This window comes from Macaca fascicularis, chromosome 16 (assembly GCF_037993035.2).
Source record: "Macaca fascicularis isolate 582-1 chromosome 16, T2T-MFA8v1.1".
In the NCBI taxonomy this organism is placed as follows: domain Eukaryota; kingdom Metazoa; phylum Chordata; class Mammalia; order Primates; family Cercopithecidae; genus Macaca; species Macaca fascicularis.
The window spans coordinates 83,624,629-83,649,140 of record NC_088390.1 but is presented as its reverse complement, the minus strand read 5'-3'; the positions used below and the strand labels follow the sequence as shown (position 1 = coordinate 83,649,140).

The 24,512-nt window shown below is 48.7% G+C and overlaps 1 protein-coding gene across 6 annotated transcripts in view; it reads right to left on the bottom strand.

Annotated features, from left to right (window-relative positions):
- Positions 1-7,022: 7,022 nt before the first annotated feature.
- The window catches only part of SEC14L1 (SEC14 like lipid binding 1), a 75,937-nt gene continuing 58,447 nt past the window's right edge, over positions 7,023-24,512 (bottom strand). For 5 of the 6 annotated variants that reach the window (XM_065532048.2, XM_074020657.1, XM_074020655.1 and 2 more), the window contains 10 exons: positions 22,781-22,970; positions 19,742-19,830; positions 18,081-18,151; positions 16,968-17,139; positions 16,518-16,652; positions 13,923-14,057; positions 11,178-11,429; positions 9,879-10,057; positions 9,354-9,455; positions 7,023-7,579 (listed from right to left, as the gene is read on the bottom strand). In XM_065532048.2, coding sequence (XP_065388120.1) covers positions 7,564-7,579; positions 9,354-9,455; positions 9,879-10,057; positions 11,178-11,429; positions 13,923-14,057; positions 16,518-16,652; positions 16,968-17,139; positions 18,081-18,151; positions 19,742-19,830; positions 22,781-22,970 — 1,341 coding nt within the window. In that variant the 3' untranslated portion in view covers positions 7,023-7,563. Of the gene's footprint in view, positions 7,580-9,050; positions 9,456-9,878; positions 10,058-11,177; positions 11,430-13,922; positions 14,058-16,517; positions 16,653-16,967; positions 17,140-18,080; positions 18,152-19,741; positions 19,831-22,780; positions 22,971-24,512 lie in introns of those variants that run through there. The other variant, XM_074020659.1, reaches the window with a different exon arrangement.

Sequence of the window (24,512 nt, the reverse complement as noted above, 5' to 3'; positions counted from 1 at the left end):
TCCTGGTGACAGTTTCTTAAGCCCAAAGGCAAGGTCGGAGTGGGAAATAGTCTGGTTGCTTCTATCTGACGGCAGGACAGGTCACAGACAGCACACCGCAGGGGACAGAGCTTTACTTGGAACAACCTCAGATTCTCTCGTGGGGAACAGAAGCGACCACGAACATGGAAGCTGCCGCCCTCGGCATAGCCAGCAGGCACACCGGACCAGACATGAGCTACTGCAGGGCACATCCCCGATGGCACCTGTACCACAGGTCACAGCAGCCCCGTGATTTGGATAGAAGAAGAACACCTGAGTTCCTAAGTAAATAACCAGTGTTACTTTTCTTCAAGACAAGCTAACCTGTCTAAAGCCGTTAACCAAAAACAAAAACAAAAAAACAAAGAATAACAAACCTTTTTATTGTAAAATAAAACACAGAATATAAAACACAGAAATGCACAAGCTGCACAGAGGACCCCAGGAGCCCGGGCTGCCCAGACCCCACACCACACACAGCCTCCCAGGGAGGAGCCGCCTTCTGGCTGCTGTGATGATCACTTCCTCGCGTTTTAAAACTTACAATAGATCTGCTGTAAGGAAAAGAAAGGAATTGGGTGGGACATTTCCTATAAATTAAAGACACAGCTTTCTGGCCAGGCAGGGTGGTTCACGCCTGTAATACCAACACTTTGGGAAGCCGAGGCGGGTGGATCATCTCAGGGGTTCGAGACAAGCCTGGCCAATACGGTGAAGCCCTGCCTTTACTAAAAACAAAAAAATAGCTGGATGTGGTGGCATATGCCTGTAGTTCCAGCTACTCAGGAGGCTGAGGCAGGAGAATTGCTTGAACCCAGAAGGCAGAAGTTGCAGTGAGCCGAGATCGCACCATTGCACTCCAGCCTGGACAACAGAGTCAGATTTCATCTCAAAAAAAAAAAAAAAATGATAAAGATAAAAAGCCCGAGCCTTCTGACTTCAGTTTCCCACAGTGCAGTTCAATGGGTTCCTTGGTCTCTATTTCTTGCAAATTGGCAGCTGGATTCACAGACTGGATCTACCCAAGGTTGGATAACAAAACTCTAGCAAGACTAGATCTCTAGGAGACACAGGACATCTGCTTGTCTTTTGTGTGTGTGATCTTAGCAGCTGATGCTTAATACCTGTATCTATTTATTCATCGGGATTACAGAATGATGTTATTCTATCATTTCTATAGTTAGTGAAATTTGGAATACTTTCATAGATACTAATCTTCATCTATTGTGCATTTAGGAAAGGCTGGGATAAATGCTTGCTTCTTATTTACCAGTTTTCAAAATAATTGGTTCCCTATCACTCAGAATTACATTATATATTAAAATTATGAACTCATGAATCTTAACATTCAATGGCGTCCTGCAATTATTATTATAGGACAATAATAATTGGGACAAGTTGAACTCGTCTCGTTGCTGGCCAGTGAAAGCCTCTTTGAGTCTGCTGAGTCCTTTTGACATGAACCTATTTTTTTATTTTTTATTTTTTGAGATGGTCTCACTCTTTCACCCAGTCTGGAGTGCAGTGGCACAATCTCAGCTCACTGCAACCTCCACCTCCCAGGTTCAAGTGATTCTTCTGCCTCAGCCTCCCGTGTAGCTGGGATTACAGGTGCCCGCCACCATGCCTGGCTAATTTTATATTTTTAGTGGAGACAGGGTTTCAACGTGTTGGCCAGGCTGGTCTCGAACTTCCGGGCTCAAGCAATCTGCTACGTTTGCCTCCGTAAGCCACTGTGCCCACCCTCTGATAGTCTTTGATCGCTTCTTTCCCAACTGATATATGACAAGATGTCCCAGGCTCATCTGGTACATTTCCTGTCCCAGACCTGGAATGAGCCATTTTAACAGGAACGCCTGGGTTCAATCTGGATGCTAGAGATTCTCTTTGTAATGGGCTTGTTTCTAAGTAAATTCACTTAAATACACGCCCACACACATTTAAAGATAAAAATACCTGAGTTCATATTAACCTTCCAATTCAAATCTGAGATTACAGGGCTTCTTTTTATTTATTTATTTTTTTGAGACGGAGTCTTGCTTTGTTGCCCAGGCTGAAGTGCAATGGCACAATCTCAGCTCACAGAAACCTCCGCCTCCCGGGTTCAAGTGATTCTCCTGCCTCAGCCTCCCGAGTAGCTGGGATTACAGGCGTGCACCACCATGCCCAGTTAATTTTTGTATTTTTAGTAGAGATGGGGTTTCACCTGGCCAGGCTGGTCTTGAACTCCTGACCTCAGGTGATCCGCCCACCTTGGCCTCCCGGCTATGGGATTACAGGCGTGAGCCACTGCGTAGGCGACTATAGGGCTTCTACTTAACTGCTCCCTGCTGTATCTTCCACACAGAGAACCTTCAACACAGGACCCCGGGGAAAGCTGGCTGAGGACAGCCCCTAATTACTCACTTGTTACCATACAAAAACTCAGCATAACAATGTTAATGTTGCCACTAATATAACCACTAAAACAACAGATGTTTGCAAATGTTCCCCCTATTCTCCTCCCACTTTAAAACACAATTTCCCGGGCCAAGTGTGGTGGCTCAAATCTGTAATCCCAGCACTTTGGGAGGCCAACGTGGCAGGATTGCTTAAGGCCAAGAGTTCGAGACCAACCTAGGCAACACAGCAAAACCTCATCTCTACAAAAATAAAAATAAATTAGCTGAGTGTAGTTGCACATGCTTGCAGTCCTACTTGGGCAGCTGAGGCAGAAGGATCATGGGAGCCCAGGAGGTTGAGTTGGAAGCTGTAGAGAGCCGTGATTGTGCCACTGCACAGTCTGGGTGACAGAGCAAGACCGTCTCAAAAAAAAGAAAAAAAAAAAAAAACCGGCCAGGCATTGTGGCTCACCTGTAATCCTAACACTTTGGGAGGCCAAGGCAGGTGGATTGCTTAAGCCAGGAGTTCGAGATCAACTTGGGCAACATGGTGAAATCCCCTCTCTACCAAAAATACAATAATCAGCTGGGTGCAGTGGTGCATGCCTGTAGTCCCAGTTACTCAGGAGGCTAAGGCTGGAGGATTGCTGGAGCTTAGGATGTTGAGATCACAGTGAGCCATGATTGGTCTACGGCACTCCAGCCTGGGCGAGAGCAAGACCCTGTCTCAAAACAAACAAACACTTTTGTGTGATCAATACATTGTTGGAGCCACTACACACTGTCCCCTTGCCCTCATTAGTCTTGGCTGCACAGATGAGCAGGACCCTGAGCCCGCCGCCAGATCTCATCATGGCTCTCCCCGACACTACCCGAAGCCCAGTTGCTGGATAGCTCAGGAAGGAAAGGTGGCAGGCCCAAGCTGCTGCACACTGATAGCTTTATCAGCGCCAACCTTTTTTTCTTTTTTTTTTTTTGAGATGGAGTTTCGTTCTTGCCGCCCAGGTTGGAGTGCAATGGCGCAACCTCGGCTCACCACAACCTCAGCCTCCCGGCTTCAAGCAATTCTCCTGCCTCAGCCTCCCGAGTAGCTGGGATTACAGGCCAGCTACCCACCACCACTCTGGGCTACTTTTTGTATTTTTAGTAGAGATGGGGGTTTCACCACATTGGCCAGGCTGGTCTCCAACTCCTGACCTCAGGTGATCCGCCTGCCTCGGCCTCCCAAAGTGCTGGGATTACAGGCAAGTCAACGTGCCTGGCCTGTATCAGTGCCCTTTATACTTGGAAGTCAGTTTTGCTGGACATAAAATTTTTGGCTTACTCTTTCCTTGAAAAGTCTTAATTAATCCATTTTCTTCTGGCAGAAAGCTCAGTCCTCAAAAAAACTTGATTCCCAGGATGCCCCAAGGATTTTTTTTTTTTTTTTTAAGTCCAGCACTTTTCCTAAAATATTCTTGGTGTTGGTCCTTCTCAGGCCCTCGTTCTTTCAATGGCACCCATGTGTTTGCTTATTTTCAACAGCATCCCTTTTGAAGGCTTTCCATCCTTTTATTTTGATTTATAAAATCATCCTCATTTTTCACTTGGCATCGTTTTTTCACTTTGTGTTCCCTCTAATTTGTCTCAATTTCTGAAAGGATTCCTGCATTTCTAATCTTTCTTGAGTTCTGTCACTTCATTTCTGAGTTTTTCTGACTCTGATTATGCTTTTCACATTTCATATCATTTAATGCTTTTTAGTTCATTTAAAAAATTATTTTTGAGCTGGGTGTGTTGGATCACGCCTTTAATCTCAGCACACTGGGAGGCCATGGCAAGAGGATTGCTTGAGCCGAGTTTGAGACCAGTCTGGGCAACACAGCAAGCCTTGTGTTTAAAACAAAATAAAAAATGGGCCAGCACGGTGGCTCACGCCTGTAATCCCAGCACTTTGGGAGACTGAAGTGGGTGATTACGTGAGGCCAGGAGTTCGAGACAAGCCTGGCCAACATGGTGAAACCCCATCTGTACTAAAAATACAAAAATTAGCCAGGAGTGGTGGTGCAAGCCTGTAGTCCCAGCTACTAGGGAGGCTGAGGCAGGAGAACTGCTTGAACCCAGGAGGCGGTGGTTGTAGTGAGTGGAGATCACGCCACTGCATCCAGCCTGGGCGACACAGCAAGACTCCGTCTCAAAAAATAAAAAATAAAATAAAATACAAAATAAAAATAAAAATAGTTTTTGAATGTGTTTTCTTTGGTCTGTTTTGCAGGCATGCCTTTCTGGCTTGCTTTCATTGTTGGTGGGAGTGTTACTCTACTCCCCAGTCTGAGCCTTCTATAGGTTTGACTCTGCTACTTTCCTGATGCTCAGTTTTATGGAAAAGTATTTCATAAACATTCAGAATGAAGTATGCTTCAAGAAAGCTGCTCTAATTTTGCAGTGCTCCCTCTCTGTTGTTTTGTGAAACGTTTAAAACACCACGTCCCATCTGCTTTCATGGCTGCCCTCATGACCCTCCCAGGTACTTGCACAGACTTGGTCCCCATCTTGCTTGACTTGATTCACTCCAAGTGGTGGAACATGCTTTATTTCCTCACTGTGAGGTTCCTTCCAGAAGTGAGACTTGGCACGTCCAGGGAGTCCAGAGGCAGGGCCTGGTCTGCTCCCCTCAACCCTATCCTCTCTCCAACGGCCTCCATGTCCCCAGGCTCCAGGTGCAGCCCAGTTGGTCCGTGTCACCTGCTGAGCACACACTGGCCTTCCCCTGGGGTTCATGTGCCTCCCACTGGGGTTCATGGGGCCTCGTGGCTTCTCCTGCTCTCCCATCCATCAGACATTGTGCGTGTATCCTCTGCGTTCTCCTCCAGACGCAGATAACCTATGGGTCTGGTAGGTCTGGGAACTATTGGTGGTTTACCCCAACACGCCTCTAGTTTGGGGTTTATGGGGATACTTTATCACCTAGTTTTGCTGTAAATGATGTCCATAGGTTTCTCTATTACTGGCTACAAAACATGTAACAAACGCCGCCATTTCAACCATTTTAAAGTGACAATTCAGTTGTCTACAGGTTTTGGGTTTTGCAGTCTAGTTGTACTACCATCTTCCCAGAATCCCTGGCTTTCCAAGGCCTTCGCTTTTCAAGTAAAACTGATTCCAACTGGTTTGTTTCATGATGACATTAATAAGAACACCTCCACCACAACTTAAGAACTGGAAGACAACCTATGGTTTGGGCTCTGCCAAAGCTCTGCAGAGATGGAGTATTAAAGGAAACATGATGTATTTTAAGAATCATCACATTGGCCGGGTGCAGTGGCTCACGCCTGAAATCCCAGCACTTTAGGAGGCTGAGGCGGGTGGATCATTTGAGGTCAGGAGTTCGAGACCAGCCTGGCCAACATGGCAAAAACCCATCTCTACTAAAAATACAAAAATTAGCCAGGCATGGTGGTGGATGCCTGTAGCCCCAGCTACTCAGGAGGCTGAGGCAGGAGAATCACTTGAACCTGAGAGATGGAGGTTACAGTGAGCCGAGACTGTACCACTGTACTCCATCCTGGGTGACAGCAAGACTCTGTTTCAAAACAAAACAAACAAACAAAAAAAAACACAAAAACACAAAAAAACACAACAACAACAAAGAACAAACGCATTACTAATGGTTTGGTGGCCCAATATAAACACGCTGCTGTTCAAGATACTCCATTTCCGCGTGGCCCTTTCTGAAGGTGGTCAGGAGACGGGCTGGAGGATATCATCCTATAACCCTCGCTGACTTTCCAAGCTGCCGCTGGCTTCCACCCTGAGAACCGGATCGCCAAGCCAAAAGCTTGGTAACAGCAGGTCCAACTTGACAACAGACACAGAAATATGAGGACATAAAGGGAATCCAGGTAAAAGGCCTCTTCCTTCCTTCCATCGCAGGTTGGCTGAGTCATCAAACTTCAGCACAGCTAAGATCCTGCCTGCCTGTGGACACACTCACAGCCCAGGCCCAGTATGGACGTGCAGGGCACCCTCGGTCTCCCCTGCTTCCCACCCAGGTGCCAGCCAGACCCCTTGGCTGTGTCCTACCAAGGACTGACTACTAGGAAAGTCAATGATCCTGCAGTTCCCAGTTGGGGAGGAACTGGCTTCTGCACCTTGGCACGCTGCCCTGAGCTGCCTTCTGGTCTGCCCTGAGCTTCACCAAGCCAGCAGCCTGCTCTGCCCGCTGAGTTACGACCGGAAGACCCACTGACTGGCAGGGGAGTGGAGATAAGGTAACCCAGGCTTCTAAAGGTCCACACCTGCCTATTTTATTTTCTTGGAGGTGCCTGATGAAAGCAATCCTTTTTACCACGACAGAAACATCACAGCGGGGACCGCCCCATCACAGCGATGTCTGATCTGGCTGCGTTTAAGAAAAACCATGTCATGTCTTCTTACAGAAGCGAGGATTTCAAACACTGGGTTCGCTTCTGCATCAGCAAACATATGGCTGTGACCTGAGGACGGGCCACTCACCTGTGAAACAATCCCACACAAGCTCTGGCTTCAGAAGCTCTCTTCTTTCTTCAATCTCTAAAATTCTCCTAAGAATTTCAAACTATTCAAGGGAAACTGGTGTTTCACAATAAGAAAAAGACATTCTTTTCTTTAAACAGTTCACATTTATTATTGATAACAATAAAAAAATCTTTTAAAGACTATCAGTATTGTATTACCAAGTGAGGTAATATGTTTACAAAACATTTACAGAATTTGATATGCAAATAACAAATTTAGGAAGGAAAGTGAATTAAGACATAAGTAATAGAGGGAAAATCAAAGAATCATTAGTACTAAGAAACGGGAAATGACAGCAGCGTTTTAAAAGAGTGGCAAGGTACTAAAAGTAGAGACACGATGCCAACTGCATCCTCAAACCATAGCTGCCCCAGAATTCCCTTACAAGGGGAGTGAGCCTGGATTACTCAGGAGGAAACCCTGTAAGCATTTGTGCCATCATGTGCTTTGAGCTCTTCACGATGCACTAAACTCTTTGGGGAGAAAAGAATGCCACTCCCGAATCAACTTAAAAAGAACAGATCTTCAGCCTGGGAGGGGGCAGGGGATGGCTGCAATTCAAACAGTTCTATAAACATCTCTGGGCACATGAGGACTGTTCAGTGAAGCATTTTCTTGGCAGCTGTCAGCAAAATCGCCATCTGAGACACAGAGAAAGAGAGAGAGAGAGAAAGCAGGGACCATCTTCAGGTCCTTGTGATTTGGGAATAGGAAGCACCGGGTGGAAGCAGCACAGATGCACTACTAACCCTACCTACTAACCCTACCTACTAACCCTACTGCGCTTTCTGGAAGCAAGGCTTCGGGTACCACTGAGGAGCTCGATCTCTAAGAGCAAACACACAAATGTGGTCCAAACGCAGGCGATCACAGCAGAGGCCCCAGGACATCTACAGTGTGCAGGCAGCCACTAGGGCAGACCCGGCCGGGCCAGAAGGCTGCTTGGTCCCTCCCCTGCCCTCCTGATCCCTGCACGGGGCGCACACAGCCTCCACACAGCTCTCCAGTCACGCAGCACCCACCCAGTGCCTTCAGAGCGGAGCTGAGACGGCACAACCAGGATTTCCATGCCTACCACGCACACAGGTGACAGCCGCGTGGGGTGTGGCATGACAAACACGTCCTCTGCTGCACACAGAAACACACGTTCCATGTCCTTATTGTGGAGGCCATCCCCTATGCAACTTCCGGACAGATTCTCAAATAACCTGCTTTCCCATAAAAAGCTGAAAAAATAAGGGCCTGTACCAGCTAGAGCAGGCTTTAAAATCAGGAATTAAACAGAAAATGTAAAAGGCAAACAAATCCCATATTCTGATTTGCTTCTATGAAGACTCCTTCATTACTCAAACTAAGTTTCTACTCACCCCGTCCCCCCAGCACCCCCACCGTCATGCACACATGCACACACACAGTACATGCACGCACACACACGCATGAGTCCGCAATTCCCATGTACACAGAAGCAAGGCTCCTACACACCACAAGCCACCCTGAAGTGGACGCGGGAGATGCTGCTTAGCTATTAATAAAACCCCGTGGACAGTGTCAAGCGGCAAATGCGACTTGCTGGTTCCAAGACGGCCTCCTAGCGGCTGAGGACAACGAGCCACCAGAGGGCACAGAGGAGATGGGCTGCACCGGGCTGGGAACTGACTGCAGGTGAGAAGGGCGGAGCGGAAGGAAACAGGGAAAGAACCCCCCACCCAAGTTCACATACAGAAAAATCCTGCTCTAAAAAGTATCAAAGAGATTTGAAAAGGACGAAAGAGAAGGTCACGTTTAACGATGGCAGCATTTTCCTAGAGTCACCAGGAGTCCCCGAGAGCCCACTTCAGGACAGTGGGTGGTGTGGGTGGGTCTGGCCCTGGGGCAGGGTGCTCCGCAGGTGGCCTCTGAATCCTCAGAGGAAAAGGGCCTCAAGGGCTGGCCCTAAGTCCACAGACCATCTCGACTGTGGCTGGAGGCGTGGGGGCCGCAAGGCAGCTTGGGGGCAGCGAGCTGGCAGCTTCCGTCCTGGGTGAGGAGGGGCCATCTCTGGACGGTGTCACAGGAATTCATTCACTAATGGACAATGTGGAGTTCGTTGGAAAAATTTTTTGCATCAACATCTGAGACCACGTCAATCCTTTAATTGGTATAGAAACTACTTTTCTTTCGAGAGAGCCCTTGTGCTCTGGTTTGATTTTGTGCACAACGTATACAAAATCTATGGCTATTGAGTTAAGTTAGGATCAGAGTTAAAACTACCTGCCAAGGTAGTTTTGGGATCAAATGACTACATTTACCATCTGAGAGCTATCTGCTATCTAGAGGTGAGAGGAGTCTGTACAATGTCGCCCTGGGCGGGCAGGCGCAGCTGGCTGTCCGAGGAGGGGCGGCCGTCACACACTAGGTGCAGGCAGCGTGCACTACCTGGAGATCATGGAGCTGGAGTGGGACTGGCTGGAGGAGGTGGTGGCGGCACTCAGCTGGGAAAAGCCGCTGTGGCTGGACTCCAGGCTCGTCATGGAACCTCTGTAATGGCACAGGGAGGGGCGAGGCGTGAGGACCACCCTGCCAACCACCCGCATGCCCACACTGCCTGCTGGACTTCGTGGCCCACCCTGCTCTCTGCTCACTTCTCAACCCCATCAGTGCTTGCAAACGGGGGATGGACCTGAGTAACCCACCCAGGGGGCCGGCTTCCCACAGCCTGCACACAGACGGCAGCGTGAGCGAAAGCAAAGGCAAAGTCGGCTCTGTCTCTGACACTCTCCCTCTGCAGACATGCAGGGAGTGACGGTGCCAACAAATGACCCCCAAGCCACTCCCTTCTGGTCCCCCGAGCATCCCCGAAACCCGACGCCACTGCTGATCCTGCACACAGCGTGGGACTGCAGCCTCCCTCCAACCACGCCCAGCCGTCCGCAGCACCTGCTGTGGGGAGAGCGGCCGCACCTGAAATCCTCCGAGCCGATCACCTCGGTGTAGTACATCACTTTACACTTGTGTGAAGAGACCTGCAGGGATGCGAGCACGTCGTCCACCCTGGGCAGGCTGCTGGCAGCGCACGCGGGCATGCTGTGGAATTTCCACTGCAGGATGTAGAAGCCCGGCCACCTGGTCACATGGGAACCCTAGAACAAGTAGAGCAGTGGCAGCTGAGGGCAACCCACTTCCGACCCCTGGCCCGCCACAGGCTGTGACAAGCGCCAAGGGGGACTGTCTTTAGGATTTCATGTAGCTACAGGAACTATCTCAACGGGATTCAGAACTTATTTTGCTTCACCGGCAGGTTTGACAATGTCCTTCCCTCTACTGAGTGTAGTCACTCCCGGGTGCTGGGAAGCCCAGAGGGACAAGCTCCGTGTCCGTGGCCCTCACGAGGCCACCCCAGCCCACCCCACCTATGAAGGCAGGAGCCTGGTGGGCTGGTGGTGCTCATGCTGGAGGGCGGGCTCAGCACAGCCTCCCTGGACCCGGCCTCACTTTCTCTGACATGCTGCCAATCATCCAGCATGTTCGGGGCTGAAGGTGCGTCACCCTAGAGAGAGACGTCAGTCCGCGGAAAGCTCCTTCTCCATTCTCTCTGAAATTCGTGACTGTGGTAACACAGCTTAGCTGTTGTTTTTAAAATGGACAAAGGATTCTTTTACTCTGCCTCTAAGACCACTGAAACACTGACAAGGCTTACCCCTGAAAACTGTAAAGGCAGCAAAATGATGCATCTATTATGAAGGCCAGAAGCAACCCCCGCCCCCGCCCCAGGGCTACTGTGAGCATAGGCACCCAAAATAACCAGCCACAATGTGAAAAGGGAACTGAAAGCATTTGAAACAAATTAGGAGGTTTGGTAATGAGAGTTAATAGTTCTCTAAATACTTGTCCCTCTTACTTCTATTTAGGGTGATTTTCCTTTGAAAAAGACAAATGCAACCCGGTGAAATGAGGCTGGGGGGAAAATCCTCTGAAGCCCAGCTGGGCCTGTGCGTGCGATGCCTTCCCTTCCTGTCACACGCTGCTTTTGGGAAAAGTCACAGACTCTGTCCAAAACCACTGCGAGGCCTGAACTCTTTCCTGGGAGACCCACTTGGCCTTCTGATTCCCTCTGCTCCCCCAGGCGAGCTGCTCCTCCACAGGCAGTGCCTCAAAAGCTACACAGGGCTGCTCAGGGAGCGAAGCAAAGACTCCTACTCAAGACAGAATCAGCAGCCGCAGGGAGTCACAGATGCGCGATCTGCCCGTGTGTGGTTTTACCTGCACGCTTTCTCCTTCTTTGCAGATCAGCGGCGACTCCACCATGCTGTAGTCGCGGCCCAGCTGCCAGACTTTGTCTATGAGCTGCACGTTGTTCCCACCTGGAGAGGTGATGCTGTGGGCTCCCAGGGAGTCCTTTTTGGCTGGCTGTGGCGACCTCTTGGAGTGATAGATGTTAAAGACAATGTCCCCTTTGCACACGTCGAAATCCCAAGTGATAACTGACGAGGCATCCACGATCTGAATGAGAATCTGAAAAAGAGGCAGCGTCAGGCGGCCACGATCCACGAGCACCAGGCCACGTGCTGCCAGCGCACCGTCCCCCCAGGGGCTCCGGCGTGCAGGTGCTGAAGCTGGGGAGGGAAAGGCTGAATGTGTACGGACGGATCTCTTTCCCCAGAGTCACACGCCACCATCCATTCAACTGCCGGATCCCGCTACGTGTCATGCACCAAGCTCTGTGCTCTTTGTGACCTGCACCTATAGGCCCAAGATCTCCCATACACCATCTTCAGACACACTCTAAGAGGCCAGGTCTTAGTAACACCAAACACTGTGAGCTCACACATGAGTGGTTCAGAGGATTGCCCTCGGCTGGAGAGAACAGAAGGCCCTGGAGAAGGTGAGAGCTAAAGAAACAGCAGGCGGGGGAGCCGGAGGACAGCGTTCCCTGCGAGCGGGAAGCAGGGGCACGGAACCGGGCCTCCCGTGTGAGGCTCGCACGGGAGAACAGTGGCGAGGCTGGGTGAGTGGGATGAGCCCCTGGCATGGTAGAGGTGGGGTTGAGGCGGTCAGCCCCTGGATGCTGAGAACCAATCGAAAACTGAACTTAGACACAGCGCCGACAGAGCTTCCCCACAGGGAATGATCAAAGTTAGTTTCAAAGATTAGTGAGGGAGGGACGTGAGAATTAAAATCAGCTGTGCAGAGTTCTGCCCTCACTGAAAACTCCACCTAAGGAAGCAGCAGAGCCAGGCCCGCGGCCCCTCTCGTCAGCCCACTGCACACTGCCTGCTGTGCCCTTCGGCAAGTGGCTGCTCTACAAGCCGGGCTCCCTTTCAATCCCGCCACTGCCACCTCACCACTGAAATGCCACTTCGGAATGTCCTTCCACGGCAGATTCAGTGAGGTCCAAGAGTCCTGTCTAAGAACAGCAGGCAGCACTGTGTGGCACAGCCTGCTCTTCAGCAAAGCGGCTCCCCAGGCAGCTCCATCCTGAAGCCTCAACCCCCTGTGCTGGCGGCACCTCTTTCCTGCATTCACAGTGCGGCCTCTGCTTCAGCCTGCCTTTAGGTTTGTTGCCATCTCGGATCTGTGCTTTATTTAATAGCCAAAGCAGAAGTGAAGTTTTTACCATGTGGATGTTTACGATGCCCGATTCACATGAAACACACTGCATCCCAAGTTCCTGAAACATGGACAAGAGCGATAGTGCCTGACAAACAAGGAACAAGGACTCGGCCCCTGGAGCCTGCCCTCCTGGTAAGAAACGAATACAGAGAATCCTCAAGACGTTATGAAATCTGAGATTCCCCTGCGTGTGTATCTACAAGTAAGGCACACCAAATCTGTCTCTGCTCGTTCAAACCATGGCAACAGCATTCCCTTATCCACCTGCCTGCAAGCACCAGGTGAGCTGCTCAGGAAGACACCCCAGCAGAAGCCACTGGCAGATGGCTGACCCAGGCGCCACCACGGCAGGAAGCAGGCCGTAGTCAGCTCCTGACCAGCACCATTGCCCAAGCCAGCACCACATCCTCACCGAACACCTGCTCTGCACAGAGCGTCACCGTCCTCTCCAACAACTCTGGGCCACGAACCTTGACCTAGCTGAGAAGGGAGATTCCGGTGCAGGCCCCTCCTGCTTCAGGTCACTCGTGACGCTACAGGACAGACAGACGGCGTGCACAGGACCGCGGAATGCCCGGCTTCTCTACCGAAAGTGACAGCAAGAAAGGAACACAAGAACATGCTCCTTGCTCCATTAGACTTACAGAAGCAGGAAAATCCCCAAAATATCTATAAACAACCAAAATTCACTCAAGAAAAAGTAGCAAATGGGCCAGGCACAGTGGCTCACACCTGTAATCCCAGCACTTTGGGAGACCGAAGTGGGTGGATGACCTGAGGTCAGGCGTTCGAGACCAGCCTGGCCAACATGGTGAAACCTCTCCTCTACTAAAAATACAAAAATCAGCTGGGCATGGTGGCGGGTGTCTGTAACCCCAGCTACTTGGGAGGCTGAGGCAGGAGAATTGCTTGAACCCGGGAGGCGGAGGTTGCAGTGAGCCAAGATCGAGCCACTGCACTTCAGCCTGGTCGACAGAGCGAAACTCTGTCTTAAGAAAAAAAAAAAAAAAAAAAAAAAAGAAAAGAAAAAGTAGCAAATGAAGCCTGTTCAATATAACCATGAAATAAACTAAATTCAGGAGTTAAGTGCTGCAACAAGGAAAGATTAGCTATTCCTATCTCTGCGTTTGGTGGCTTTAGTAAAATGGAGGTCAAGAGATCCATTTCCTTTCCAGGCACTCTGACCAAGCACTGCTAGTTTCTATTCTGAGAGAGACCCGCTCTTCGATGTTGACATTTACTGAAACTAAGTATCGAGTGTCAACAAAAGCCTAAAGACAAAGAGCAGGAAAACAAGTGGACTTTTCTGAAAGAAAGGCTGCCAGGAAGCCCTGCGAGTGCCAGGCTCTCTGCTGAGGAAGGGCCCGCCCAGGTGCAGGAAGGCGGAGGACCTACCTCGTGCGGGGCTCCTTTGAAGACACTTGCAGACTGGTAGATGGTCTCAGTCCAGAGCTTGAGGTCTTCGTTCTCCAGCTCCTCCGCAGTCCGGTACAGAGATTTGGGGACCAGTCCGCCCTCTGGCACTTCGCACTGGAAGCAGAAACACAGTGGTGAAACCTGTGCAAACACAAACCAACCCCACGAAACCCCGACACGCCAGCCAGCACCATCCTCCTGCGCTTAACTCCTGGAAGTTGCTGAGAAAACGGAAAACACTGGCAGGGTCGTAAAATACTCTGCACTGCTGAGCAATATGTTTTTAAAAACCACTTAAATACATGTGTTTTACTTTGCATAAACAGGAACAAGTTGAAGCTGAAGTAGCACAGAATTCCTACTAACACGCGTGAGGCACTGCCCCCAGTTACTGAAGCTGGCTCACAGAAGCACTAGCGTCTTTATAATGCGCTATAAAGGAAGCGTGTTACTTTAAGAAAAGAGTTTTGCTCTCAATAGCCACAGGCATCATTTTTATGGTAGGAAATTATAGTCAAGATATAGAATCAATGAATAATGTTTTGTGTCTCAAGTCAAATGACTGGTCTATAACACCAGCCAAAAACTAATGAAGAACTTCTTTTGAATTTGCCTGAAACAAGTTGAATTAGAATTTGTACATATCATAAATCTCCTAATTGACCTTTATACAATGACTCCACAGTAAAGTTCATAAAATCGAAGTCCTCCTTTCTATTAGCCTTGGGAAGCAACTACATAGAAAAACACTTCAGTCTTCAGCCTGCAAAGTGTCAAAGCAGCGATGTCGTGTTGGAAAAATACCAAACTGACCCCTGGTTAGTAACCTCTAGCCACCAGAGAGCAGAAGTGAACAACCTCCTTTCAACTACCAGCCTGAACAGCAGCTCAGGAGGGTGGTGAAGAAGTCTTAGAAGGCCCGAGTTTTTAGACAGCTCAATTAACCACAGACACGCTCGGCATTACAAACACACTACGGAGGTCGGCATGTGACAAACAGGTGCGACTGGCGGTGAGGCAGGTCTCCTTGTGCTCCGGCTCAATTCTTTGCGTCATAATTGAACAGCAACAGCATGGGACGGCTAGCTCATATGAAAGGAGTTCAGAGGTTTCTACAAACCTGAGCCTGCAGTTTAACCTCACAGGCACTTGCTAAATTCTGGTCCTGTAACTTTTACTGTAACTTACTTGCTCTTTGCATTGCACTGTGAGGATGCCTGTAATTTCCTTAAAGTGGAACTGATGAAGGGAAAGCTAAATTCGTTTTCTAAATTTCTCGAACCATTCAGAAAGTCCAAAGTCCCGAATGTCCAATTCATTAGCTAAATACCTGAGTCAAACCCAGTGGGTACACATCTCTAACGGGTAACTGTATATGACGGATGACTAGAGAGCCCTTCTGATAAGAAGCTTCACCCCCTGTGCGTTTAGCCGCCACAGTGTGCCATGGAACAAGTCACTGGGACTTCTACAGGCTTTGGCTTCCGCAATGCTCCCACGGCACAACGGTGCGCCATGGGCTAGAAGCCTACAAGGACCCCAAGGTTCTGAGCTTCTCTGAATACAGGGTAAAGAAGAGAAAGCCTCTGCTTCGTCACCCAGCAACTCAGTGTATTAAAAACCCCAAACATACGTTGAGAACCACTTCCCTTCGTGTTTTTACTTTAAAGATGTTATCCAGGCCAGGCGCAGTGGCTCATGCCTGTAATCCCAGCACTTTGGGAGGCCGAGGTGGGCGGATTACTTGAGGTCAGCAGTTTGAGACCAGCCTGGCTGACATGGTGAAACCCGGTCTCTACTAAAAATAAAAAAATTAGCTATGGGTAGTGGCACATGTCTGTAATCCCAGCTACTTCAGAGGCTGAGGCTGAAGAATCGCTTGAATCTGGGAGGCAGAGGCTGCAGTGAGCTGAGATCACGCCACTGCACTCCAGCCTGTGCAACAGAGCGAGACCCCATCTCAAAAAAAACACAAAAAAACAAAAAAAAGTCATCCAGCCTGGGGCAATATAGTGAGACTCTTGTCTCTACAAAAAATTAGCTAGGTATGGTGGTGCACGCCTATAGTCCCAGCTACTTGGGTGACTGAGGTGGGAGGATCACCTGAGCCCACGAAGTCAGGCTGCAGTGAGCTGTGATCGTGCCACTGCACTCCAGCCTGGGTGAGAGCCGGACAACGTCTCCATAAAAAAACAAGGAGGGGGAGGGGCAGGTGGGACATTTTGAGAACATTCAATTTTTTAATAGCATTTTTAAAAATATGACAGCTCCTCTAAAATGGTTTAAAGATCTGATTCACACAAAGCCGTGTGAATAAAGCAAGCTACAATTGTATTATATTCTACAACAAATTCTCATTTTTATTTAATAATGAAGAAATGTACAGTATCAACAATTACTTAAATGGTTCTCTTTAACTTAACCCTGGATCAGAGAAATGGCGGCCAAAAGAAACAAAACAAAAACAAAACATCCAAATGACTGGAAGTTCTGAAAATCATTTGCGCAAATCAACACCGACCTCTCCCACCTGCAAAAGGGGCCAAATGTGCAGTTCCTCGCCTCAAGACATACCATGCACTCTCCACTCAGGAAATCTGGAATAATCTCTTTGTCGATGTAGTCCAGCAGGCCTCCAGGACCCTGGTAGTCATTTCCGGCATAAATGAGGAATTTCCTTCTGGTGTTGTCATCAATGAACGGACTAACCTGTGAGGAGGAGAAGGCCATGCAGTCACATTTCTCTGCTGCCTGAGTGTCCAAGATTAAAATGACAATGTGGTATTCTGAGTGGGAGGGTGGGGGGAGGAAATTCAAGTTTATATACTTCTTCTGTAAAGTCTAGTTGCATGGCATTAGGACACTCAAATTTTGTTTTTCCCCTCTCTTAATTTGAAAAATCTTATAGCTTTGCATGCTTTTTTCCTAAGTAGTCAGGACTTTAGGTCACAGACACATATATGAATGCATGCGTGTCTGCTTTCCAAATGGCTCACAGTTACTGCAAAAAGCATCTCAACGCACCAGCGTCCAGAGCACAGGAAACACCCTGGGCGCCCGCAGGATGAGCAGGCGGCCCAGTGTCTCCGGGTAGTTGGCCTCCACCACCTCGATGATCCGCAGCAGGGCTTTCACACCAGGTCTCCACAGGTGGCGCATGTTCAGCCCTTCCAAGTCCACCAGGCAGGTCCACGAGCTGCGGTTGTGCAGAGAGGTGTTTCATTCGACAGACAGCACACTTAGCAAACTACGTCTTCTTATTTTTTTTCCTTTTTGGTCATTTATAGCTATTTCCAAATACATCATAATCAGTTTTTTAAAATTATAGTGCTATGAACTCTGTTTATATCTACTTATACAAAACACACAGGATCAGTGTGGTAGGACCAAGGCCTGAAACTGCAATTAAGGCTGATTGATAATGCATGAAAAGCTCTCTCAGATATGCTCAGTGAGCCGGCAAGCAAAGCCACACTGTGCTGTCCTTGACGTGCTAAACCGCCCCACTAACCTGCCATCAACAGGGCACACAGCTGGTATTTTAACACATATTGTGTCTGAACTGCAGTGGGCTATGCTTCAACAGAGAGAGAGAGAGAGACAGAGAGAGAGAGAGAGAGAGAGAGAGAGAGAGAGAGAGAGAGAGAGAGAGAGAAAGAGAGAAGCGCTGTCTCAGGAGCTGAGAATACAGCAATCAGCAAAAGGCCCTCAAAATCCCTGTTCTCACGGAACTTATATCCCAGCGAACCATCTACACCCTTATCAATGTCAACCTTTGAATCACTAAACATTTTCAGAACTCTTTACTATAACTTAAAGCTTGGTTTAAGAACACAGAGTCATCTGAGTGGGGAGGGGAGGCAAAAACAAGCAAAGGACCTGCAGCCCTGGGCTCCCACAGCCCGCGCAGACTAAGCAGACAGGCCAACCCACTCAGGCTGATGTGACAGCAACGCCTGGGGTCAAAAAACCCTAAGTGTTCTGTCCCTTGTCACTAGCATATTACATGTTCACCTCTTTTCTACCTTTTAGAGCACCCTGGAAAATAATAAGCAGATTTTAATTCCAAAAATCAACTAGAAATATTTAATGCGTTTTCTCAGTAAGTTGAAAGGAAAAACAAAATCCCACATCTACCTGATAGGCCGACCGAAGACTTTTGTATTCTCTTCGCATCGCCTTAGCCCTTCTTCATTTATGGAGAGAACCTACATACAAAAGGGCATGAAAATTGTCCATGATTAGTCTAAGACTAAAACTACCCCGTCCAGCTATGGAAGAGGGACACTAACAGCGTATTACAGATAAGTATGTAAACCAAAAAAGTGACCTATGCAGATTTTCTTACACATTCACATGCGCTAACTAAACACATCACCACCAACAAAAATATTTTACTCTTGACAGAGAACAAACACTGTCGTGTGCGGCAAATCAAAGGTAACGACTATCCAAAGTGAGGTGCAGAGGAATCCCCAGATGAGCAGGGGCCTGGCTCTGGGGCTCTGTCTTCAGAACAAGCGCAGGGGAACAGCAGATGAGCGTCTGTGAGTGTGGGAACACTCTGATACCACATGTGCCAGCCAAGAGAAAAGGCAGCCTTAGAACAGACGTAAGGCATGGCTCAAGCGATCCTTTGCTTTAGGTTAACAAACCCTTCCCCTGTAGATAAAGACCATCCCCATTTTTATGTGTGATCGTGTGCATATGGGGATATATAAACACACATGGCGGTGGGGGCAGACTAACACAATACACAAGGGAATACCAACAGTGAGCCAGGCTCAGTGGTAGTGTTTGTAGTCCCAGCTACTAAGGAGGCCGAGGTGGGAGGACCGCTTGAGGACAGGAGTTTGAAGCTGCAGTGAGTCGTGATCACACCCAGGAATAGACACTGCACCCCAGCCTCGGCAACAGAGTCAGACCATGTCTCTTTAAAAAAAAAAAAAAAAAAAAAAGCTGGCCAGGCAGGGGGAGCTCATGCCTGTAATTCCAGCACTTTGGGAGGCCGAGGCGGGAGGATCACCTAAGGTCAGGAGTTCAAGACCAGCCTGGCCAACATGGTGAAACCCTGTCTCCACTAAAAATACAAAAAAAATTAGCTGGGCATGGTGACGGGCACCTGAAATCCCAGCTACTCAGGAGGCTGAGATAGGAGAATCACTTGAACCCGGGAGGCGGAGGTTGCAGTGAGCCAAGATCACACCATTGCACTCCAGCCTGGGTAACCAGAGTGAAACTCCATCTCAACATAATAAAAAATAAAGTCAAAAGTGCATATTTCAGGATAATGGGGTTATAAATGTGCCTTTTTAGTTTGTTTGTTTTCAAATTGAAGGACCATCATCTTCTCTGCGAGGGGGACGCACCGCTGCCAATGGCAGCAGCAGAGGAGCGGGGCCTGGCTGGAGTCAGCAGGCATTCAGGACGGTCTAGAGAAAGATGCCAAGAGCTCGCGTTAAGGGCCAGTGGAAAGAAAGCTATCAAGAGGTCTGCTGTGAGTGGCGTCCCAGGAGAGGGCAATTCCATGTGGCAGTGAATAGAAAGACTCAGAACCGCTGCTACACAGGCATCTCGGGGGAGACCTGACTGCCGCGCTGATGCTTCCACTGTGAGAGACACTGTGATAACTTCTGCGTCTTCTTTTGAAATTTTAAGATGATATTAATGTATTTTCAGTTCTAACTACAAAAGCAATTCATGTTTGTTTTAACAGGTTGGTTAACACCCCAATCCTACTGGCAGAGAAAGAAAGTGACGCCACAGTGAGGCCTGGAGTCTCGCAGCCGCGCACTTACGTATCTCAGCAGGGCTTCCTCCCCGAGCGCTCTCACCAAGCCTTTGGTGTCCATCTGCCCCAGCCTGAGCACGTAGAGGGGCCGCCCATCTGCAGAGGAGGGGAGGAATGAGTTATCGGCACCATCCCAGTTGAAACTGAGGATACAACTCTAAGACCCTTAACAGGGAAATGTGTTCGCCTATATTCTAGGAGTACTTGAAGATCTTTCTGATTCTCAGAAGCAGCAACTGATTTATGTGTGTGATGGGGGGTGTGTGTCCAATATTTACCCCAAAAAGTTGTAAATGAGAAAAACAAAAACCAACTGACAGAGTAGCTGTGCAGGGTCCTGGAAATAGAAGGCTGTGCTGGGACGAGGGGAATCCGGCTGGAGCTCAGCTCGGGCTGCCTATATGCTGGGCTCAGTCTGAACCACTGCCCATAAGCTGGGTTCACCTTGAACAACTGGGGCTGCCCAAGAGCTCTGATTTTCAAAAGCAAGGGAACATCAAACTATCCAGACACTTCTATGACTACAGAGTACTTTTAAATTTTTCTTTTTTAGAAAATCATTTTTTTTCATATCACAGATTACTAAAAACTGAATGCAAGATTTTTAAAAGCCAGCTTCCTTCAATTCCCACTCTAAGGACCAAGATAAATGAGAACATTCTAAAAATCCTTAAAACCCCACCAGGCAGCCTGTGTTGGCTCGACTGTTTTTTTTTTTTTTGGAGACGGAGTCTCTCTGTTGCCCAAGCTGGAGGGCAGTGGTGTGATCTTGGCTCACTGCAACCTCTGCCTCCGGGTTCAAGCGATTCTCCTGCCTCAGCCTCCCAAGTAGCTAGAACTACAGGTGCACGCCACCACGCCTGGCTAATTTTTTGTATTTTACTAGAGATGGGGTTTCACTGTGTTGCCCAGGCTGGTCTCAAACGCCTGAGCTTGGGCAATCCACCCGCCCCGGCCTCCCAAAGTGCTAGGATTACAGCCATGAGCCACCGTGCTGGGCCTCCTTTTTTTTTTTTTTTGAGACGAAGTCTTGCTCTGTTGCCAGACTGGAGTGCATTGGCACGATCTCAGCTCACTGCAACCTCCGCCTCCCAGGTTCAAGCAATTATCCTGCCTCAGCCTCCCAAGTAGCTGGGACTACAGGCGTGTGCCACCACACCCAGCTAATTTTTGTTATCTTTAGTACAGACGGGGTTTCACCATGCTGGCCAGGATGGTCTTAAACTCCTGACCTCAGGTGATCTACCCGCTTCGGCCTCCCAAAGTGCTGGGATTACAGGTGTGAGCCACCGCACCTGGCCTCCATTTTTTTTTTAGTAGAGACAATATCTCACTGTGTTGCCCAGACTGGTCTGGAGGTCCTGGGCCCAAGCCATCCTCCTGCCTTGGCCTCCCAAAATGCTGGGATTACAGGAGTGAGCTATCGCACCTGGCCTGGCTCTACTTCTTTATAGCCTGGAGGTCTAATGGGTGCCGCCTGAGAGAAGCCTAACTCGTCCCATACTGCCCTATCATCATGAGCCATCCACACAAAGGGAAACAGATCTTGGTGGCCACAGTGTATCCCCGGAGTCAGCACTACCCAGCCTCCTGCCGCACTGTCCCAAAAGGGGCAGCAGAAGGAATGCAGACGGATCGTGCTCCTGAAAAGGAACCAAGACTTGTCTTCTGTGGTTAACAGAGGACCAGCAGTGCCATGCTGACATGGGACGGAGGGTTGAAGGGTAACATTTATCTTGTATTTGTCACCTAGTGAACTTCATCTCCCAGGAGAATCTAGCTCTAGACCTGGTCTACTTAAAGCAAAACATTTTTATGTGCTCCAAAATCTTATGGAAAGGTCTATTTACAGAAAGTTTCTCCCAACGTTTAATAAGACACATTTGTTGAGGCCAGGCACAGTGGCTCATGCCTGTAATCCCTGCACTTTGGGAGGCCGAGGTGGGCAGATCATGAGGTCAGGAGTTCAAGATCAGCCTGGCCAATACGGTGAAACCCCATCTCTACTAAAAATACAAAAAGTAGCCGGGCATGGTGGCGCATGCCTGTAGTCCCAGTTACTCAGGAGGCTGAGGCAGGAGAACTGCTTGAACCTGGAAGGTGGAGCTTGCAGTGAGCTGAGACCTTGCCACTGGATTCCAGCCTGGGCGACAGAGCGAGACTCTGTTTCAAAAAAAAAAAAAAAGACACATTTGTCAATGACTACAAACTTTTTAACCTTTTACGGGCAGGCCTATAACAAAGTGGAATAATATAAATATACATATTATGTTTCCAGTAAAAATTAATAACGTTACAATTAACCTGGAGAAATACAAAACATGAATTGGTAATTCCAGACAAAGCAGAGCTTTGAGCAAGTCCTCTGAAAGGACTTGCTTAGAGGGAAAAAGCCAGTTCTACAGTGCTTCCCTCCCGCCGATGCTTCCAGTTCCACCCTGCCCAGCTCTCAAACTTTGGCTCAGGAAAGAGAGCGTAGTTTTGACAGTGAGGTCTTCCTGCAAGGCAGGGTATGGAAGGCATTCGGGGAACTGTGTTTCACGGTTCTCATTTAAACCACTCTTCATTTTAGGTGCATCACCTTCATCCAGGTCTTACTCCCAAAGCAGAACTGAAGTGCTCACGGCTGTGATGTAGAAAACCTGGCTGAACCTTTTTAAGCTCTCATAGGGTTTAGGTCATTGAAAAGTCCCTTTGTTAACACTGCGCTACTGAAAACACTCTGCCATAGGCACTGCTGCCTTTTTAATAGGTCAAAACAAACTGTACTGCACCGAGGAAATCAAGTCATTTGCCCAAGGATGACGAGCATCCATGAGGAAAGAGCAGTCCCAGGCCCTTCCTGCCTGCCCAGGGCGGGATGGGAGTGTGCCCGCGGGGAAGCGTATCAGTCTGTTCAACTTGGGGAAGGTGCCAAATTCTCAGAGTGAGGAGAAACGATGCACTCAAGGGGCCCCACTCAACTCCAGGGAAGGAGGCCTTGGAAGATATCTTCAACCACACATCAAGACAATGACGGAAACACAGTTTCAACTCCATCTGGTACCTTTGTCGTGATGATGCCAGCCTCCTGCGTAGTAATCCTGAAGGACCTGAGGAGGGGTCCAGGTTTCAAGAATGTAGTCTACCTGGTGCTGCTTTCTCCACGTCAAAGACTGACACATGATCTCTCTGGCTTTGTCAATATTAAAATCCCGCGCACGGAGAAACCGAAGAATATGCTCATCTTTTGGAATCTATTGAGAGAAAAAGATGTTTCTAAGCAACGTTAACAGATGTGAAGGGAACTTTGGGAGGCCGAGGTGGGTGGATCACTTGAGCTCAGGAGTTCGAGACCAGCCTGGCCAATATGGTGAAACCCCATCTCTACCAAAACTACAAAAATCAACCAGGCATGGTGGTGCATGCCTGTAATCCCAGCTACTCAGAGGCTGAGGCAGAAGGATCACCTGAATCTGGGAGGTGGAGGCTGCAGTGAGCTGAGATCACATTAACTGCACTAAAAAAAGTTGTTAAGGGAATAAGACCCTAAAATTTCCACTTTTCTTTTGCAGACAGGGTCTCTCATTCTGTCACCCAGACTGGAGTGTTGTGGCACGATCTCAGCTCACTGCAGCCACCAACTCCTGGGCTTAGGCAATCCTCCCACCTCAGCCTCCTGAGTAGCTGGGACCACAGGCACACGCCACCACACCCAGCTAAGTTTTGTATTTGTATAGATGTGGTTTCCCCACGTTGCCCAGGCTGGTCTCAAACTTCTGAGCTCAAGCGATCCTCCTGCCTTGGCCTCCCAAAGTGTTGGGATTACAGGCGTGAGCTACCAGGTCTGGCCTAAAACTCCCACTTTTAATCAACAGTGAGCTGCATTATTATACTATTTAAAATGAGCTGGTACCAGAAAAATCTCCCTTACTGCTCTAGAGAAAATCAGCATTATCAGTTTGAATAATCGTTATGGTATTTCATTTTAGTTTCTGCAAAGTAGAGCGAAGGCATAAATAATTCCCTAAACATGAAATGCTTCAATTCTATGAACGGATCTATGAATGACTATGATCTGTGCACTTTTCTGTACACATACTGCATTTAAATAAAAAGTCAGAATAAAGAGAGAGCAGGACACCTGGCTTCTGAATGGAAACCTTCATAGTGCCAGCAACAAAAGAGAATTAAACATGGATGATGTTGAGAAAGGCAAGATTTTTGTTCCGAAGGGTGCCCAGTGCCACACCACGGAAAAGGGAAGCAAGCACAAGACTGGGCCACATCTCCACAGTCTCCCTGGGCAGAAGACAGGCCAGACTGCCGGATTCTCTTATATACAGATGCCAATAAGAACAAAGGCATCACCTGGAGCGAGGACACACTGATGGGGTATTTGGAGAATCCCTGGAACAAAAATGGTCTTCACTGGCCGGGTGTGGTGGCTCATGCCCGTAATCCCAGCACTTTGGGAGGCCAAGGCAGGCGGATCACTTGAGGTCAGGAGTTCAAGACCAGCCTGACCAACATGGAGAAACCCTGTCTCTACTGAAAGAACAAAATTAGCCGGGTGTGGTGGTGCACACCTGTAGTCCCAGCTACTTGGGAGGCTGAAGCAGGAGAATCGTTTGAACCCGGGAGGCAGAGGATGCAGTGAGATGAGATCGCACCATTGCACTTCAGCCTGGGGAACAAGAGCGAAACTCCATCTCAAAAAAAAAAAAAAAAAGAAGACGACGACAGAAAGGGCAGACTTGAAAGTTTATCTCAAAAAAGCTACTAATGAGTAGTAATTG